The sequence below is a fragment of the Bufo bufo genome, chromosome 3, assembly GCF_905171765.1.
Source record: "Bufo bufo chromosome 3, aBufBuf1.1, whole genome shotgun sequence".
NCBI classification, from domain to species: Eukaryota; Metazoa; Chordata; class Amphibia; order Anura; family Bufonidae; genus Bufo; species Bufo bufo.
Window position 1 is genome coordinate 289,436,000 of NC_053391.1, and position 20,740 is coordinate 289,456,739.

Genomic DNA, 20,740 nt, shown 5'->3' on the forward strand with positions numbered 1-20,740 from the left:
CCGAGGAACAGGCGCAGTGGAGATGTCTGAGCAGGGAAGCGATCAGACATTCACTGCGCATGCGCCGAATACGAGGAGCATCGCATTCCGGAGGAGATGGGCGGGCTGGAGGGACGCGCTGGGTGGCGGCAGTTTGTTAAGGTAGACGGAGCCTCTAGGTGCTAATCACGCCCCCATAGCACCTAGAGGCTCATTTGCATATCTATATAAGTTATTTTTTTAGCTAAACGGCAGGACAATAAGCTCTTATATTAGGATGGTTAGATAAAGCAGACACTAGCGGATCGCTAGTGTCTGAAAGCTAAATAAATGAAACAAAGTGATAGAAACCCTTTAACTCTTTTGACTAAGATATTCAATAGAATCTCTTCAACATTCCCACTCCCTAGACAGGCCTTGTAGGCCCGCGTGGAGGTTTTGTCCACACCCAACCAGGATCCATCAATTTGTAAGAAAAAAAATCCATCAATTTGCTCTAATTATCACCCTACAGTATTTACCTAATCAACTACATGGTTAAATTGTATTCTAAATTCCTGGCTAATTAGGGAAGGATTATTCCTAATATTTTAGATAGAGATCATATTTTTATAGCTTTATATTTTTTTTAAATAAATAAAGTGAAAACAGTTCTTACTGGCCTCCATGAATCAGATTGGCTTGGGCCCCAGTGTCATAGACAGAGCGCTGGTGTTATACCCTCCCCACACATTTTGATTCCATGCATTCTCTGAGAAGTGGACTAGCTTGGCAGTTTGAGTACCTTTAAAGGATTACTGTCATTTTTATTTGCTAGTTTATTAGCGCTATGCATGTATACCTGAGTTAGTTAGTCTGTCAATGATTGCTAAAAGATCTGTAATTACCGTACAGGGAGTGCAGAATTATTAGGCAAGTTGTATTTTTGAGGATTAATTTTATTATTGAACAACAACCATGTTCTCAATGAACCCAAAAAACTCATTAATATCAAAGCTGAATATTTTTGGAAGTAGATTTTAGTTTGTTTTTAGTTTTAGCTATTTTAGGGGGATATCTGTGTGTGCAGGTGACTATTACTGAGCATAATTATTAGGCAACTTAACAAAAAACAAATATATACCCATTTCAATTATTTATTTTTACCAGTGAAACCAATATAACATCTCAACATTCACAAATATACATTTCTGACATTCAAAAACAAAACAAAAACAAATCAGTGACCAATATAGCCACCTTTCTTTGCAAGGACACTCAAAAGCCTGCCATCCATGGATTCTGTCAGTGTTTTGATCTGTTCACCATCAACATTGCGTGCAGCAGCAACCACAGCCTCCCAGACACTGTTCAGAGAGGTGTACTGTTTTCCCTCCTTGTAAATCTCACATTTGATGATGGACCACAGTTTCTCAATGGTGTTCAGATCAGGTGAACAAGGAGGCCATGTCATTAGATTTTCTTCTTTTATACCCTTTCTTGCCAGCCACGCTGTGGAGTACTTGGATGCGTGTGATGGAGCATTGTCCTGCATGAAAATCATGTTTTTCTTGAAGGATGCAGACTTCTTCCTGTACCACTGCTTGAAGAAGGTGTCTTCCAGAAACTGGCAGTAGGACTGGGAGTTGAGCTTGACTCCATCCTCAACCCGAAAAGGCCCCACAAGCTCATCTTTGATGATACCAGCCCAAACCAGTACTCCACCTCCACCTTGCTGGCGTCTGAGTCGGACTGGAGCTCTCTGCCCTTTACCAATCCAGCCACGGGCCCATCCATCTGGGCCATCAAGACTCACTCTCATTTCATCAGTCCATAAAACCTTAGAAAAATCAGTCTTGAGATATTTCTTGGCCCAGTCTTGACATTTCAGCTTGTGTGTCTTGTTCAGTGGTGGTCGTCTTTCAGCCTTTCTTACCTTGGCCATGTCTCTGAGTATTGCACACCTTGTGCTTTTGGGCACTCCAGTGATGTTGCAGCTCTGAAATATGGCCAAACTGGTGGCAAGAGGCATCTTGGCAGCTGCACGCTTGAGTTTTCTCAGTTCATGGGCAGTTATTTTGCCCCTTGGTTTTTCCACACGCTTCTTGCGACCCTGTTGACTATTTTGAATGAAACGCTTGATTGTTCGATGATCACGTTTCAGAAGCTTTGCAATTTTAAGAGTGCTGCATCCCTCTGCAAGATATCTCACTATTTTTGACTTTTCTGAGCCTGTCAAGTCCTTCTTTTGACCCATTTTGCCAAAGGAAAGGAAGTTGCCTAATAATTATGCAAACCTAATATAGGGTGTTGATGTCATTAGACCACACCCCTTCTCATTACAGAGATGCACATCACCTAATATGCTTAATTGGTAGTAGGCTTTCGAGCCTATACAGCTTGGAGTAAGACAACATGCATAAAGAGGATGATGTGGTCAAAATACTCATTTGCCTAATAATTCTGCACGCAGTGTATAATAATATAATGCCCTCTGTCCCTTTCCACTGCTCCCTTAAAAGACCGTTGCTAGGGCTCATCTGTCTCCCAACTTAATGTAAACAAAAGACAGAGGGGCGGTCCTTCACACTGCCTGCCTGCATTAGGCTTCAGAGTGAGGAGCCGTGTCTTTCAGTAATATAATCTGATTGGCTGGCAAGAAGCTGCTGGCTACAGCAAGTGTGTATGGGAAGGGAAGGCAGTTTTGGCCTCAGAGAGCTGGTAGAGGAGCCATCTTGAGAAGATCCTCATATTGTAGGATTCAAGACAGCCGTAACTAAGGGGAAAACCCAAGGAAAACGGTGGTATGTGAAGAAACTAAAGATTGCTTTATGCATAATGCTGCATATGCTAAAATAGATTTTATGATGAAAACATGACAGTTATCCTTTAAGGTTAATTTGTTAAAATCAGGTGTAAAGTAGAACTGGCTTAGTTGCCCATAGAAACCAATCAGATTCCACCTATCATTTTTGACAGCCCCTTTGGAAAATGAAAGGTAGAATCTGATTGGTTGCTATGGGCAACTAAGTCAGTTCTACTTTACACCAGTTTTATAAATGACCCCATAAATGTTTCCCTTGCAGAGCAAATGGTCCAATCCCCTCAGAGCAATTTTTCCTTCTGGTGACAAGGTCGGTGTATCACTTACGCAGTGATTCCATTTCAATCTCATTGTTTGTTTACTCTCAATACTTACCTTTACAGAAGAAACTGACCTGAAGTGGTATAATTTAAATCCTGCTTCGTTATGCTGAGCGTAGGAAAAATGGAAATCTTACATAGGTTCCAATATCAGTTTCAAACATTACCACTATATATTCCTGTTACCTTCTTTAAAGTGTAACTGTCACGTTTTCATTTAAAAAAATAAAATTTAGCATATGTTACTGCTGCAGCTGCATTATGCATAAAGCAATCTTTAATTTCTTCACATACCACAGTTTTCCTTGAGTCTTTCCCTTAGTTACGGCTGTTTAAACATTTACAATATGAGGACCTTCTCAAGAAGGCTCCTCTGCCAGTTCTCCGAGGCCAAAACTGCTTTCCCTCACTTTACATAAACACTTGCTGTAGCCAGCAGCTCCCTGCCAGCCAATTAGATTGGATTACTAAGAGACACGCCTCCTCCCTCTGAAGCCTAATGCAGGCATGCAGTGTAAAGGACCGCCCCTCCGTCTTCCTGTCTTCTTAGCCAGAGACAGACAAGCCATAGCAACTGTCTTTTAAGGGAGCAGTGGAAAGGGACATAGGACATTAATGGAAGCTATTATTATAAGGTAATTACAGATCTTTTGACAATCATTGACAGACTAACTCAAGTATACATGCCTTGCTCTAATAAACTAGCAAATAAAAAAAATATATAACAGTTACACTTTAAGGCTGTACAGAAATCTCTTCTCATTTGTTTGGCGCAAAAGCAATCCTAGGCTAGGCAGAAAGATGACAGTGCTGGTTTCCCTGATTTTAAGCTACACCATGAGATGGCAGTGCTATCATGCATTAAAGATTGGGCACATAATGGTACAAAGAAACTGTGGGTGTCTTTACAGTTGACATTGACACCAGTAGATCTAAGGCAGATTCCTTGGTTGGCTCCAGGGGACAGACCATCTGCAAGGAGGTTACCATTTCTGGTTCCTTTTGTATTAGGCTATTTTCACACTAGCGTTTTGGTTTCCGTTTGTGAGATCCGTTCAGGGATCTCACAAGCGGTCCAAAACGGATCAGTTTTGCCCTTAATGCATTCTGAATGGATAAGGATCCGCTGAGAATGCATCAGTTTGCCTCCATTCAGTCTCCATTCTGCTTTGGAGGCGGACACCAAAACGCCTGATGAAACTGAGCCAAAGGGATGCATTCTGACACACAATGCAAGTCAATAGGGACGTCCCCCATTGACTTTCAATAGTGTTCAAGACGGATCTGTTTTGACTATGTTAAAGATAATACAAACGGATCCGTTCTGAACAGATACATGGGGTTGTACTATCTGAACGGATGCGTTTGTGCAGATGCATGACGGATCCGCACCAAACGCGAGTGTTAAAGTAGCCTTAGCTGTCTGGGATAAGTGGGTCACCTCTAACCTTTGTGTAGCCAGGTCCTGTGCTCCCATTGCTGCAGAATCCTATCTTTCAGCCTGGTCTCTCTGTCAACTCTTTTATATGGGACACAGCGACTGCTCCCTATCTCAGGCAGGTTATGGATGGAAATAAGTTGATCTCTACTCTACAATTCCAAAGCAATGGCAAGAAGTTATCATGGCTCTAGTATCGACAATTAAGCTTCTCTCCTGCTCTAACCAACTTTGAGAAATTGCTTTTCTGTCCCTCTGCTATACCTCAATAGCTCTCCTTTCTGCACTAGTTGCTTAGTATGTGCAGTAATAGGGAACAAGCCCCACTCTTTCACAAATGGGAGGAGAAATTGGGTATCACTCTTGCTTCTATGGATACTGTGAAAATTTGCATCTTTACGTATGTCATGTCTATGGCAGCTCAAGTCAAGGAAAATAAGTATAAGATTGTCTGTAGCTGGTATTATTATCCTGTCTGCATTCACCTCATGTTTCCCACTACCACGGACCTCTCCTGGCTATGTGGGGTAAACAGGGGTACCATGGTCCATACTCGGTGGTAACCACTTATATTAGTCATTGGCTCTCGGAGTTACACAGCATCATGAGAATGGAGGAACTGGTAGCAGATGCACACGACTGCTCATCTGCAGACAGTGGCACTCATTTGTAGAGACTCTATTTTAAGAGATTGACTTAAAGGGGTTGTCCGGGTTCAGAGCTGAACCTGGACATACCCTTATTTTCACCCAGGCAGCACCCCTGATGTTGGCATCGGAGCATCTCATGCTCCGATGCGCTCCCTTGCCCTGCGCTAGATCGCGCAGGGTACGGGCTCTTTTGTTTACAATAACACACTACTAGGCAGAAGGTTCCACCTGGCAGTGTGTTCGGACCACTTTACTGGCTAGGGCAGCGCTAAAGCCCACCCATCAGTGTCGGTGACGTCACCGGGCTTCCTGGCAGCTCTATAGAGAGCCCGGTACGTCACCGCAACTCTTGAAAATGCCTTTGCCCTGCGCGATTTAGCGCAGGGCAAAGGATAGCATTGGAGCATGAATTGCTCTGATGCTCAAGTCAGGGGGCTGCCTGGGTGAAAATGGAGGTATGTTCGGGTTCAGCTCTGAACCCGGACAACCCCTTTAAGGTCCAAGCCCATCGGGCACAGTTTTTGAAAGACATCACGGATGGCAACTGTGGGGACTCTACTATTAGGAGCTGATGGCATCAACTTCTATCCTCATTCCCCTCTCCTCTTGCCCCCAGACTACCCTCCCCATCCTCCTTTTTAAATTATTTTTCTTTATTGCATATGTTGATAACTTCGGCAAGATATGGCTTAAATCCAGAATTTGTAGCGTGTTATATTATCACGTTATGTTATCTAAAGATGCATGAATATCATATTTGCTACAGTCAGGTCTATAAATATTGGGACATCGACACAATTCTAACATTTTTGGCTCTATACACCACCACAATGGATTTGAAATGAAATCAACAAGATGTGCTTTAACTGCAGACTGTCAGCTTTAATTTGAGGGTATTTACATCCAAATCAGGTGAACGGTGTAAGAATTACAACAGTTTGCATATGTGCCTCCCACTTGTTAAGGGACCAAAAGTAATGGGACAATTGGCTTCTCAGCTGTTCCATGGCCAGGTGTGTGTTATCCCCTCATTATCCCAATTACAATGAGCAGATAAAAGGTCCAGAGTTCATTTCAAGTGGGCCATTTACACATCAAATCTGTTGCTGTCAACTCTCAAGATGAGATCCCAAAAGTTGTCACTATCAGTGAAGCAAGCCATCATTAGGCTGAAAAAACAAAACAAACCCATCAGAGAGATAGCAAAAACATTAGGTGTGGCCAAAACAACTGTTTGGAACATTCTTTAAAAAAAGGAGCGCACAGGTGAGCTCAGCAACACCAAAAGACCCAGAAGACCACGGAAAACAACTGTGGTGGATGACCGAAGAATTCTTTCCCTGGTGAAGAAAACACCCTTCACAACAGTTGGCCAGATCAAGAACACTCTCCACGAGGTACTTCACCAGAGTGAATACAGAAGGTTCACCACAAGATGTAAACCATTGGTTAGCCTCAAAAACAGGAAGGCCAGATTAGAGTTTGCCAAACGACATCTAAAAAAGCCTTCACAGTTCTGGAAAAACATCCTATGGACAGATGAGACCAAGATCAACTTGTACCTGAGTGATGGGAAGAGAAGAGTATGGAGAAGGAAAGGAACTGCTCATGATCCTAAGCATACCACCTAATCAGTGAAGCATGGTGGTGGTAGTGCCATGGTGTGGGCATGTGGCTGCCAATGGAACTGGTTCTCTTGTATTGATTGATGTGATGTGACTGCTGACAAAAGCAGCAGGATGAATTCTGAAGTGTTTCGGGCAATATTATTTTCTCATATTCAGCCAAATGCTTCAGAACTCATTGGACGCGCTTCACAGTGCAGATGGACAATGACCCAAAGCATACTGCGAAAGCAACCAAAGAGTTTTTTAAGGGAAAGAAGTGGAATGTTATACAATGGCCAAGTGAATCACCTGACCTGAATCCGATTGAGCATGCATTTCACTTGCTGAAGGCAAAACTGAAGGGAAAATGCCCCAAGAACAAGCAGGAACTGAAGGCAGTTGCAGTTGAGGCCCGGCAAAGCATCACCAGGGATGAAACTCAGCGTCTGGTGATGTCTATGCGTTCCAGACTTTAGGCTGTAATTGACTGAAAGGATTTGCAACCAAGTATTAAAAAGTGAAAGTTTGATTTATGATTATTATGTCCCATTACTTTTGGTCCCTTAACAAGTTGGAGGCACATATGCAAACTGTTGTAATTCCTACACCATTCACCTGATTTGGATGTAAATACCCTCAAATTAAAGCTGACAGTCTGCAGTTAAAGCACATCTTGTTCGTTTCATTTCAAATCCATTGTGGTGGTGTATAGAGCCAAAAATGTTAGAATTGTGTCGATGTCCCAATATTTATGGACCGGGCTGTATATTCAGGTATATCACATCTGGCAATGTTCATTTGCATTGTATTGGTCCCTTTTGATTGTATGGCATTATGCTGTTGATATACTCATGTGGTGGAATGTTATGTAATCTTGTTTCTATACTAATAAAAAGAGAGTATACATAAGTTATGACATAATTCAGTGATATATCAAAACATTATTAGATTGCAAAATCCCTTTATCTATGTTTTAAATGTAGGGAGGCTATCGCTTTGACTGTTTTACAATACCTGTATTTCTGTGTTACCACCGTCCAATAATCTATTGGCCAATAAAATGCTTTCTTGAAAGATCTTATCATTTTTGGAACTCATTATAAGGTCAGCTACAAGTTTTGTTGCTCCTTCTCGGTCCAGCTTACATTGAATTGGTGCTATTAAAGACCAGTCCTGGTCCAGACCTATCAAAAAAATTGGCAATATAATTTAACAATACAGCAAATAAAGTAAAAAGAGGAAAATTATGACTGTCAGGGGAAAAAAAGAAATGAAAAAAATAAAACATGAAAAATATACTGTTACTATAATACTAACAGAAAACTATAGACAATGGTCATAAAATTTTAAATAATAGCAAGCAGCAGTACAAACAGCAATGTTGCTCCTGCACTGAAACTATGAGTGCCAAGAAAAATGCTGATTTATCAGGAAGGTGAAATGTTTATTACCAGTGGCAAAGGTGTCAGTTGTCTCGCCTTTAGCATTTGACTTCTTGTTTTGCAGGTAATTATTTAGAAGGGTTTTCCTTAGTAAATTTCCCTATGGGAGCAGAAGGGAGAATCTAGTCATAAAGAGAAGGAGGAAAACTTGGAAGATTAATTTATAAAGATATTAAGAACCTGCATGATAACAATGAACATGCAGAGCTGGAGGAGATGCTACTTATCTGTATTCTGGTAAAGAACAAAATGCTGTACATATTGATGCTGAACACCCTATGATTAAAGAAATGCAATAAGCACGTCATACATGCTTAGATTTCTCCATTCACTGCTATGGGACTTCTGGCTATCTTCAGTAGACCCATAACAGTGAATGGAGAAGATGCCATGCTTGGACAGCATGTTTTTTCATTCATGGTTGGGTCCCATTCTTGAGAAAAGAGAGAGTTCCAAAGCTGGTCCCAAAACTGCACCTATCCTTGCTATATGCCATAAATGTCCACATGGGACACCCCTTTAAGGCTGTGCTCACATCCGCGTTGGGGCCTTCATGACAGATGGGCATCGTGGTGGGTAATTTGTTAGCACTGGTTCCTTGCAGCACTGTGTTTCAATCCTGATTGAGGACAACATCTGAATGGAGTTTGTATGTTCTCCCCATTTTTGCATTGGTTTCCTCCAGTTTCCTCCCACACTCCAAAGATATACTAATAGGGAACCTAGATTGTGAGCTCCAATGGAGACAGGAAGCAATGATAATGCCTGTAATGCACTGCAGAATATGTCAGCGCTATCTAAGTGAGTAAAATAAATAAATAAGATGCAGTCAAAAATGGCAAACTAACAGCATGTTGCACAATTTTGCTGGTGTCTAATGTGTCTAGTCTGGCACTTCCACAATTTTCATTGTTCTGATCCTATGATAGAGAAGCACAGCTGAAATCAATAGCACAGATGTGAATGGAGCCTAATGGTGGATTTACAAAAAGAACTGACAAAAAGAGGTTCCTAGAGAGTGAAGCCCATGGGGATTTTGAATAAAAAACTGAGAGGATTGATAACCCAAAAAATAGTCCCTGTACAGTGTCACCCTCATTAAGATAAACATAACTTTTACTATTTATGCTAAAAGGAAATACAAGTGTGATCCATTAAAACTATCTGGGTACCGCTGTCATGCTATTATGTTATGGTGGACAGATCATGTCTTTCATCTGATAGGATATTAAAGTGAGGTGCTGGCTCAAAGTGCACATGAAATTCTGGTGAGGGGTTGATCCACCAGTATTTTAGGGTGAATCTATAGGTATCTAGATTACCCAATACGTCCCAGGTCTAGTGGTCTCTGTGTGGTCTGGCTGCAGGCTACTTATTGGATTCTTCCAAAGAGGCAGAGAAGTAAATACTCGCATTAATGAGCTGTCACTGATAGGTGTGGAGAGTGACCTCTTCCACTCCTGAGAAGGTACGTTCAGATCAGACATACACACTCCTATCAGAAACTAGGTGTGGAGAGAGACCTCTTCCACTGCTGGGGTCTTCCCTGGGCAGTATGCCTTCTTCCCCTTCTCTTTTCCCGCTTAGGCGTGTAAGAAAAAAGGGGAGACCCCGGCAGTGGAAGAGGTCTCTCTTAACACCTAGGTAGTGATAGGAGTGTGTATGTGTGATCTGAACGTACATTCTCCCCCTCTCTCCTTCGCCTGTTTAGGGGTGTAAGAAAGGAATAAGGGGAGATCTCAGGAGTGGAAGAGGTCACTCTCCACACCTATGTATGACTGTTCCTTAAAGCGTGTATTCACAAAATCGAGTACTCCTCTGCCACTTCGAAAGAATCCAATAGGTAGCCTGCAGCCAGACCACAGAGAGACCACTAGACCAGGGACGTATTTGATCATCTAGATACCAATAGATTCAACCTAAAATACTGGTGGATCAACCCCCCCACCAGAATTTCATGTACACTGAGCCAACACCTCACTCCAGTATCTATCACGTCTGGTATGGCATGTACCAGACGAGCAGCACAGAGGCAAGGGAGACCGGGTGCTTTAACACAAGGGAGAGGGAGGAGTGGTGACCCCTAACTCACCTAACACTGGCACCTGGCTACCCTGATGTCTCTGGACAGGTTGCTCACCTATACTCAGATCACATGCCTCATCCCTGGCTTACTCTGGAAATAAGCCCTAGGTAGTGATTAGGGCGGTAGGAGCACTAGTCCTCACCACTGACACCTAGGGTAACAACAGGGAAAGGACAAACAATATTAACACAACATATAACCCTGAAGGGAGACAACAAATAGTAGGAAACAAGCTGGAGAGAATCGGAGAGCCAACCGAACTGGTTCCAAAAGCTCCAGCAGGTTCCACAGCTACACCACCTGAGGTCAGAATAGATAACCTGGAAGGAAGGTCTATATCTGGCAACAAGGGAAGCAGTAAGGGAGAATATATAGTAGCTGGGAGTGGCTGACAGAGAACAGCTGAAAGGAAAAGCTACAGATTACTAACAGGGACAAAAAGGATTGACAACCTAAGCAGGAAAACCTGGACCGGAATCCATTTCCACCACTAGGTCATGGAGTGATCTCTTAAAACAGAGTGAGTAGCCACCCACTGCAACCTTCTGACCCCAGGAACAACAGGGTCAGCGATAGGTCGTGACAGTACCCCCCCTTTCTACGAGGGGCCACCGGACACTCAGGACCAGGTCTTTCCGGATGAGAAATGTGGAAAGAACGAATTAATCTGCTGGTGTTTACTTCTAATGCTTGCACCCACATTATTTCTTCCGAACCATACCCCTTCTAATGCACCAGATATCAGCCATACGTTTATATCTGTCTGCCATATTTTTCAAATTGCTTTGAATCTTCTGCCATACAGAGGAGAGTGACGACGTAAACCGTTCTTCCGGAATCCCAGACTGCTCCCCCTCACTGAAAGTACAAAACTGAGAATGAAAATCATATGCACCAAAAAATGGTGACTTACCAGTTGATTCTTGACGGTGATTGTTTATAGCAAACTCTGCTAAAGGTAAGCAAGATGAACATTCCTCCTGATTTTCACACACAAAACACCTAAGGTAAGTCTCTAGGATTTGGTTGGTGCGTTCAGTCTGGCCATTCGACTGCGGATGGAAGGCTGAGGAAAAAGACAAATGTACCCCCAGACGAGAACAAAAAGGTCTCCAGAATTTAGAAATAAACTGGGTTCCCCGATCCGAAACATCGGAAGGGACCCCGAGAAGCTTCACAATTTCACTGATAAAAACCTGAGCCAGGGTCTTAGCATTTGGCAAGGCGTGTAAAGCAAAGAAATGCACCATTTTACTGAACCTGTCTACAACTACCAGGATAACAGTTTTACCCACAGATACAGGTAGTTCCATGATTAAGTCCATCGACAGGTGTGTCCATGGACTGTTGGGAATGACCAGTGGTAACAGGGACCCCTGCCGGACGAGTATGAGAGAGACTTTAGCGCGTGCACAGGTTGTACAGGTGGACACAAAATCAACTACATCCTGATGCAACCTCGGCCATCAAAAACGATGAGACAATAGCGCCGGGGTTTCCCTACTGCCCAGGTGTACTGCGAGTACAGAGTTATGATGTTCTCTTAATATTTCAAGGCGCAAGTTCAAAGGCACCAAACTTTCCTGGGGGGTAGGCGACCGGAGACACCCTACCCTCCAGGTCTGAGTGTAACGCAGAGACAACCACCCCTTTTGTAAAATAGGGACCGGATCAACAACATCACGCCCTCCAGGAAAACTTCGGGATAATGCATCAGCTTTGGAATTTTTAACCCCCCGGACGATAGGTGATAACGAAATTAAACCTGGCAAAAAACAAAGACCACCTGGCTTGTCTAGGGGTAAGAGGTTTAGCATACTCAAGGTATAACCGGTTTTTATGATCTGTAATCACCATGACGGGATGAGCTGCCCCCTCCAAAAAGTGACGCCATTCCTCAAATGCTAATTTAATAGCTAAAAGTTCCCTGTTGCCTATATTATAATTTTTTTCAGCTGCCGACAATTTCTTAGAAAAGAAAGCACAAGGACGCCATTTACTAGGAGATGGAACCTGAAACAGTACAGCCCCCACCTCTGACGCATCAACTTGCGCAATAAAAGGTTGAGAAACATCCGGCTGGACCAGTATGGGTGCCGAGGTGAACCTCGATGAATAGTTCTGAATACATTTTTGATAGAAATTGGCAAAACCCAAAAAACGCTGCAGTGCTTTCAGGTTCTCCAGAAGATCCCATTCAAGAATGGCACGGACCTTCTAAGGATCCATACGGAATCCCAAAGCCGATAGCAGGAATTGTACCTCCTATACGGCAAATACACATTTCTCCAATTTAACATATAACTTATTCGTCCACAAAATCTGGAACACATACCTAACATGTACTTTGCGTATCTCCAGATCGGGTGAATAGATCAAAATATCGTCAATATATATTACAACAGATCTGTCGATAAGATGACAAAAAATATCATTAACAAAGTGAAAAAAGACACCAGGAGCATTGGTCAGGCCAAAAGGCATGCCCCTCAGGAGTGTTAAACGCAGTCTTCCACTCATCCCCCTCTTTAATGCGAATCAGATTGTACGCTCACCTCAAATCCACCTTGGAAAACCATTTCGTACCAGCAATCTGATTAAACAGGTCGGGAATGAGAGGGAGAGGATAGGGGTCTCGAAAAGTTATCTGATTTAGATCACGGAAATCTAGGCAAGGACGCAGGCCCCCCCATCTTTCTTCTTCACAAAGAAGAACCCTGCAGCCACGGGTGAAGTAGAGGGTTTGATATGTCCTTTATCCATACTAATCATGGCTTGTCTTTCAGGGCCAGAAATATTACATAACCTGGTGTGGTAAGGTGAACAGAAAGGTGTATGGTAAAGTCCTGGAAGGGGTGTATATCCCACCCAGCTTCCTCAACTGGGTGAGGTAAATAAAATCCAGGACAGGTTTTCCCCTAGCCTGAGGGATCCCAGCTGAAGCCAGCTGGGATCATCAAGGGGAAATAAAGCACAGTCCATGCAGTCAGTCTGGGGAGAGGAATGCCTGGAGAAAGCCTGGGAAGATGGCTGTGTTGCTGGCTAGAGAAGCCGAGTTCTCTGTGTGACCTGTGTTCAATAGGTGAGCTAGGATCTTTACTGTATTAGGGTTCTTTCACACTTGCGTTGTTCTGTTCCGGCATAGAGTTCCGTCGTCGGGGCTCTATGCCGGAAGAATCCTGATCAGAATTATCCCCATGCATTCTGAATGGAGAGAAATCCGTTCAGGATGCATCAGGATGTCTTCAGTTCCGGAACGGAACGTTTTTTTGGCCGGAGAAAATACCGCAGCATGCTGCGCTTTTTGCTCCGGTCAAAAATCCTGAACATTTGCCGCAAGGCCGGATCTGGAATTAATGCCCATTGAAAGGCATTAATCCGGATCCGGCCTTAAGCTAAACGTTATCGACGTTTAGCTTTTTCTGAATGGTTACCATGGCTGCCAGGACGCTAAAGTCCTGTTTGCCATGGTAAAGTGTAGTGGGGAGCAGTATACTTACCGTCCGTGCGGCTCCCGGGGCGCTTCAGAGTGACGTCAGGGCGCCCCACGCACATGGATGACGTGATCGCATGGATCACGTCATCCATGTGCATGGGGCGCCCTGTCGTCATTCTGGAGCGCCAAAGGACCCGCACGGACGGTAAGTATACTGCTCCCCCGCTCCCCACTACTACTATGGCAACCAGGACTTTAATAGCGTCCTGTGTGCCATAGTAACACTGAACGCATTTTGAAGACGGATACGTCTTCAAATGCTTTCAGTTCACTTGCGGTGTTACGGATCCGGCGGGCACTTCCGGCAAATGGAGTACACAACGGATCCGGACAACGCAAGTGTGAAAGAGGCCTTAGCCAGGGCCCAGACGGGCAGGTGTTTATTTCAGTTTGGTTTATGTTTTGTAGTGCTGGACCTTCACCTTACCCAGTGAACTATAACTGGGGTTGCCTGTATTGCCGGAGTGTGATAAATAAAGCAGCATTTGGACTTTAACCCTGTGGTCTGCAAGAGAATCTGTCATCGCCGCCCAGCCTGAGAGTGTAACCCCTTACAATTGGTGTCGGATGCGGGCAGGCGTACCTGCTAAAAAAAGCCAACAGTCGGTTGCTAAGGGCAACGGCGTGACAGTAAATTATTTCCTGTCCTGGGTGAAAGCTGCTGCAGCTTTACCAAGTTCACCAAATACCATGGAGGAAATGATGAAGATGTTGTTACAGGCCAATCTGGAGGAAAGGAAAAGACATGCTGAGGATAAAAAGAGACACGAAGAAGCCTTACGTATCCAACAACAGGCTAATGCGCAACAACAACAGGCCATGGCACAGCAGCAGGAAACTAATCGTTTGTTGATGGAGCAGATTGCTGCAATAAGAGAGACTGCTGTAACTCCAGCCCCACAAGTGGAGGTAAGCCCCCCAGAGACTTTCAATGTGAGGAGGGTTGTGCAGCAGGCCTTGCAAAAACTGACACTTGATGATGATATCGAGGCCTACCTGACCGTATTTGAGAGGGTGGCGGAAAGAGAGAAGCTGCCAATAGCAGAGTGGGCAGAGGTCCTTGCGCCCTTTTTGTCCGGCGAACCACAAAAGGCCTACTATGACCTCAGGGAGCAGGATGTCCGGGACTATGTCAAATTAAAAATGGAGATCCTGGCTCGTTTGGGCGTTACACCAGCGGTTCGTGCCCGGAGGGTCCACACGTGGAGCTACACCATGGACAAGCCTGCCCGATCTCAGATGTTTGACCTCCTCCATCTTGTACGGAAGTGGCTGAAACCTGAGACTTCTACACCAGACCAGATTGTGGAGAAAGTAATGGTGGATCACTACTTTAGAGCCCTCCCAGCGGAGCTGCAACGGTGGGTCGGACATGGAGACCCCAAAACTGCGGATCAGCTCGTAAACCTGATGGAAAGGTTCCTGTCGACCGAGGACTACCTCCGTGATGTCCCTACCACACCAACACCTCCCCGGAGTGCCCGACCTGTGTCATCTGTGGGTAAGAGAGTTCCGGTTATTGGGGGTGTGTGGAAGGGTGCAAGAGGGAATAAGGCTCTAGAGGTTAGGCGTGGGCATAAGACTGAGTCTCCCGGGAAGTTGGGACCCGGAGAGGTTTTCTCACCTAGAAGACCTGGGGCGACCCAGTGCTGGAGGTGCCGTGAGTGGGGACACATTGCTGCCTATTGCCCTCTGACCTAAGAGCCCATGGAGTGTGTCGGGAGCCGGAGACAGTCGCTGTATGCTGTGCCAGCGTGTGCGGCCTCCCCAGGACTAGAGACTGAGCCGCAGATGTGTACCCTGGTGATAAATGACTGCTCTGTCAGGGCTCTGTTGGACTCCGGTAGTCTGGTCACCTTAGTGCATGCCAGCTTCGTGGCTGGTAATTATGTGCCGGACAAAAGAGTAAGTGTGCTGTGCATCCATGGGGATGCAAAATCATACCCGGTGGCTTGCGTTAAGCTGGAGACTCCGGCTGGGACTGTATCCTATGAAGTCGGGGTCGTAAAAAGACTTATGCATGATATGATATTGGGCCGGGACTTCCTCTTGTTTTGGAAGTTGTGGGAGAAGAGAAACATTCCTGCAGAATCTGTGCCATCTCCTTTAAATAATCATTGCTATAAGGGGCCCATTGAATCCAATGGTTTACAGGAAAAGACCATTGAAAACAATGGTGCCGATAAGGTGCAAAATGAAGATGTCATGGTAACTGAAATGTCTGATGAAAGTATGGGGTTATGTGACATACCTGATAATGACACTTTTCCATTGCAGGTGTTAGCTGGTGAAGATGAAGGTTCCCCAACTGGGGAAAATGTGTTGGACTTAGGGGTGTCTCGGGGTAACTTTGGTACAGAGCAATTGAGAGACCCCACTCTCATGAGTGCTCACGAAAATGTTACCGTGATAGATGGTGTACCACAGGTACCAGAAGCTGACCAAAAATTTCCGCATTTTGCCATGAATGGAAACCTGCTGCATCGAGTTAATAAATGCAACAATGAAAATGTGGAGCAGCTTCTGGAGCCAAAACCCTATAGACGTATGGTACTAGATCTTGCACATAACCACGTACTTGGGGGTCATTTGGGTGTTAGCAAAACACAGGAGAGGGTACAAAAAGATTTTTCTGGCCTGGAGTATACAAGGAAGTGGAAATATACTGCGAGTCCTGCCCAACCTGCCAGATAAGTGCCCCGACCTCACATTTCCGGAGTCCCTTGGTGCCTCTTCCCATCATTGAGGTACCTTTTGAAAGAATTGCCATGGACTTGGTGGGTCCCATTGTTAAGTCAGCTAGGGGGCACCAGTATATCTTGATTGTGTTGGACTATGCCACATGATACCCAGAAGTGGTACCCTTGCGAAACATGGCATCCAAAAATATTGCCCGGGAATTATTTTTCATGTTCTCCCGCACGGGGATCCCTAAAGAAATTCTCACGGACCAGGGTACCCCCTTTATGTCGAAGGTCATGAAAGAGTTGTGTAAGTTGTTCAAAATCACCCAGATACGTACCTCGGTGTACCACCCACAGACAGATGGGTTGGTCGAGAGGTTTAACAAGACGCTGAAAAAAAAAGTAGTAGAAAAGGACTGGGACTGACTCCTGCCATACCTTATGTTCTCTTTTAGGGAGGTGCCTCAGGCTTCTACAGGGTTCTCACCATTTGAGTTGCTATATGGCCGTCACCCGAGGGGTTTACTCGATGTAGCTAAAGAAAACTGGGAGACTGAGGCTACTCCCTATAAGAGCATCATTGAACAATGCTGACATGCAAGACAGGATAGCGACAGTAATGCCCATTGTTAAAGAATATCTGCAAAGAGCCCAGGAGGCTCAAAGAAGAATTTATAACAGGTCTGCCAAGGTAAGGGACTTTAATCCCGGGGACAGGGTCCTGATTCTAGTTCCCACTGTAGAAAGTAAGTTTTTGGAAAAATGGCAGGGTCCCTACGAGGTTGTGGAAAAAGTGGACGAGGTGAACTATAAGGTGCACCAACCAGGAAGGAGAAAACCCTACCAGATTTACCAAAAGATCTGATCAAGCCATGGAAAGATCGGGAGTCATTGGTGGCCGCACAGACCATGAGTAAGGAGGTGTCACCACCAATTCCTCCGGTAAAAATTTGTGAGGCATTGTCAGTACCCCCAGAAACAAGAAGTAAAGGAGTTTCTACAGAAAAATAGAGGAAGGTTTTCTGTCCTACCAGGCCGTACCCACCTGAGTAGACAAACTAATTGAGAGGCTTGGGAAAGCAAGGTACATCACGACCCTTGACCTTACAAAAGGGTATTGGCAGATACCATTATCAGATGATGCAAAAGAAAAGACGGCATTCTCCACTCCAGAGGGACTGTTCCAGTACACAGTGATGCCGTTCGGGTTACATGGAGCCCCTGCTACATTTCAGAGGTTGATGGACCTGATCTTGAAGCCACATCGTGACTATGCTGCTGCTTACCTTGATGATGTGGTCATTTTTTCATCTGATTGGAGAAGTCACCTCTGGAAGGTACAGGCCGTTATAGACTCCATTAGTGATGCTGACCTAACCATAAACCCTGAGAAGTGTGCAGTGGGTTTAGAGGAAGCAAAATATCTGGGCTACATTATTGGTAAAGGGCTGGTTAAACCCCAGATCAATAAAGTAGAGGCGATACAAGACTGGCCTAGGCCCTTAACGAAGAAACAAGTCAGGGCCTTCCTTGGCATGACAGGGTACTACCACCGGTTCGTACCGAATTTTGCCTCGATGGCAACACCATTGACTGACTTAATGAAAGGCCCTAAGTCAGTAATGGTGAAGTGGACCCCAGAGGCAGAAAAGGCCTTTCAAAGCCTAAAGTCCGCTCTCTGTCAACAGCCGGTGCTCATTTCCCCGGATTTCAGAAAAGAGTTTCTGGTCCAGACTGATGCATCTGAGACAGGCTTGGGAGCGGTCCTGTCACAAGTGATAAATGGGGAGGAGCACCCAGTGATGTACCTAAGTAGGAAGTTGACCCCAGCAGAGAAAAATTATGTTATAGTGGAATAAGAGTGTCTAGCTATTACCTGCTGGGTAGGAAATTTCTGTTGGTAACAGATCACGCTCCTTTAACTTGGATGAAACAAAACAGGGAGAAAAACGCAAGAGTGACCAGGTGGTTTCTCTCCCTGTAAAATTTTCATTTCAAGGTTGAACATAGGCTGGGGAAATTACAGGGGAACGCAGATGCTTTGTCCAGGATACACTGCTTGTTGGCTAAAAATATCCAGACCTCCGGTCTAGAGAAGAGGGGGGGGATATGTGGTAAGGTGAACAGAAAGGTGTATGGTAAAGTCCTGGAAGGGGTGCATTTGGACTTTAACCCTGTGTTCTGCAAGAGAATCTGTCATCGCCGCCCAGCCTGAGAGTGTAACCCCTTACACTGGTCTTAGGTAAATTTGCTCCAGGGAGCAGGTTAACCGGGGGGTAATCATACAGACGATGGGGTGCTAACTCTTGACATCCCTTCTCAGAGAAAACATCTTCAAAATCATTCACAAATGTTAGTAAGGTTGTAATGGAGGTGGCTGAGCAACTGCTACTTAAAGGGTTTCTGTCACCCCACAAACGCATCATTTTTTTTTTGGATAGTTAGATTCTCATAGGGCGATATAGGAGAATATAATAGTATTACTTACTTCATGCGGCCGATTCTTTATAAAACGAAGTTTTATAATATGTAAATGAGGGCTCTACCAGCAAGTAGGGCGTCTACTTGCTGGTAGCCCGCAGCAGAAAACCGCCCCCTCGCCGTGTTGATTGACAGGGCCAGCCGTGATCTCCTCCTCCGGCCGGCCCTGTCAGTAATTCAAAAATCGCGCGCCTCTGCTCATTCGGCGCAGGCGCTCTGAGATGAGGAGGCTCGTCTCTCAGCACTCCCTCAGTGCGCCTGCGCCGATGACATCACCGAAAGAGAAGACGTCATCGGCGCAGGCGCACTGAGGGAGTGCTGAGGAGACGAGCCTCCTTATCTCAGAGCGCCTGCGCCGAATGACCAGAGGCGCGCGATTTTTTAAATACTGACAGGGCCGGCCGGAGGAGGAGATCACGGCTGGCCCTGTCAATCAACACGGCGAGGGGGCGGTTTTCTGCTGCGGCTACCAGCAAGTAGGCGCCCTACTTGCTGGTAGAGCCCTCATTTACATATTATAAAACTTCGTTTTATAAAGAATCGGCCGCATAAAAGTAAGTAAGACTATTATATTCTCCTATATCGCGCTATGAGGAATCTAACTATCCAAAAAAAAAAAAAATGAGTTTTGTGGGGTGACAGAAACCCTTTAAGCAATTGTCCCTACAATGTTCACTCCACTCCATTATCAACAACATGATTATGCGCCACCAACCAGGGAAGACCTAATACCATAGGAGTAGGAAGCCCTTCCAGAACATAGAAAGAAATAACCTTATTATGGAGGGCCCCCACCCAAAGATGTATGTCATGTACAATGTGTGTCTGATTCCCCTGAGTAAGAGGAGCAGAGTCAATAGCAAATATGGGATAGATCTAAACAACGGACTAAAAGAAAAACCCAAAGTCCGAGCAAATTGGGTATCCACCAAATTGACCCCCGCCCCACTGTCTAAGAAAACAGAAATCTTCTCAGTTTTATTACCTGAAACTACAGTAGCTGGCAAAACAAACTGAGACGTTCGTATAGAGGAAATTTATACGCCCAGGTTGTCATCCCCCGCACAACCTGGGGTCAGTAGTTTTCCGACGGTTGTTTCTTTTTCTTAGGTACCGATGGACAAACACCAATTAAATGACCCCTCTGACCAAACAAAAAACAAACCCCAGATTTACGACGAGCCCCAGGAGGACCATCCTGACGAGTGGCTCCCCCTAGCTGCATAGGTTCGTCTGCGTCAGAACAAGCTGACTCCTGGTTGAGAGCAGTCGGTGGGGGACAAGAACTCCTCAGCCTATACCTAAGGTGTCTATCAATTCTTATAGATAGTGACATAGCGACCTCAAGGGATATAGGAGTCTCATACAGCGCGAGCGCATCATTTACCTTTTCTGACAACCCTTGGCAAAACTGACTCGTGAGAGCAGGGTCATTCCACTTAGTATCAGTGGCCCACCTTCGAAATTCGGAACAATAAACCTCTGCTGACTGATCTCCCTGCTGAAGCCGCCGTAATCTGGACTCGGCTAGAGAGACTCGGTCAGGGTCATCGTATATGAGACCAAGGGCCTCAAAAAACCCATCTACCGACCGGAGGGCCTGGGTACCAGCTGGCAGTGAAAAAGACCAGGATTGAGGATCCCCTTGAAGAAGGGAGATAACAATCCCCACCCGCTGTTCATCATTACTAGAGATGGCCTTGCAGTTCGCCCGGCGGTCGTTTCACGGCGAACTTTGCATGTTCGCAATTCGT

The 20,740-nt window shown here is 45.0% G+C and overlaps 1 protein-coding gene across 1 annotated transcript in view; it reads right to left on the reverse strand.

Moving 5' to 3' along the window:
- Window positions 1–20,740, reverse strand: part of ITPR3 (inositol 1,4,5-trisphosphate receptor type 3) — a 605,308-nt gene that overhangs the window by 224,611 nt on the left and 359,957 nt on the right. The window contains 2 exon segments of the mRNA XM_040424182.1: window positions 7,812–7,981; window positions 8,249–8,339. Coding sequence (XP_040280116.1) covers window positions 7,812–7,981; window positions 8,249–8,339 — 261 coding nt within the window.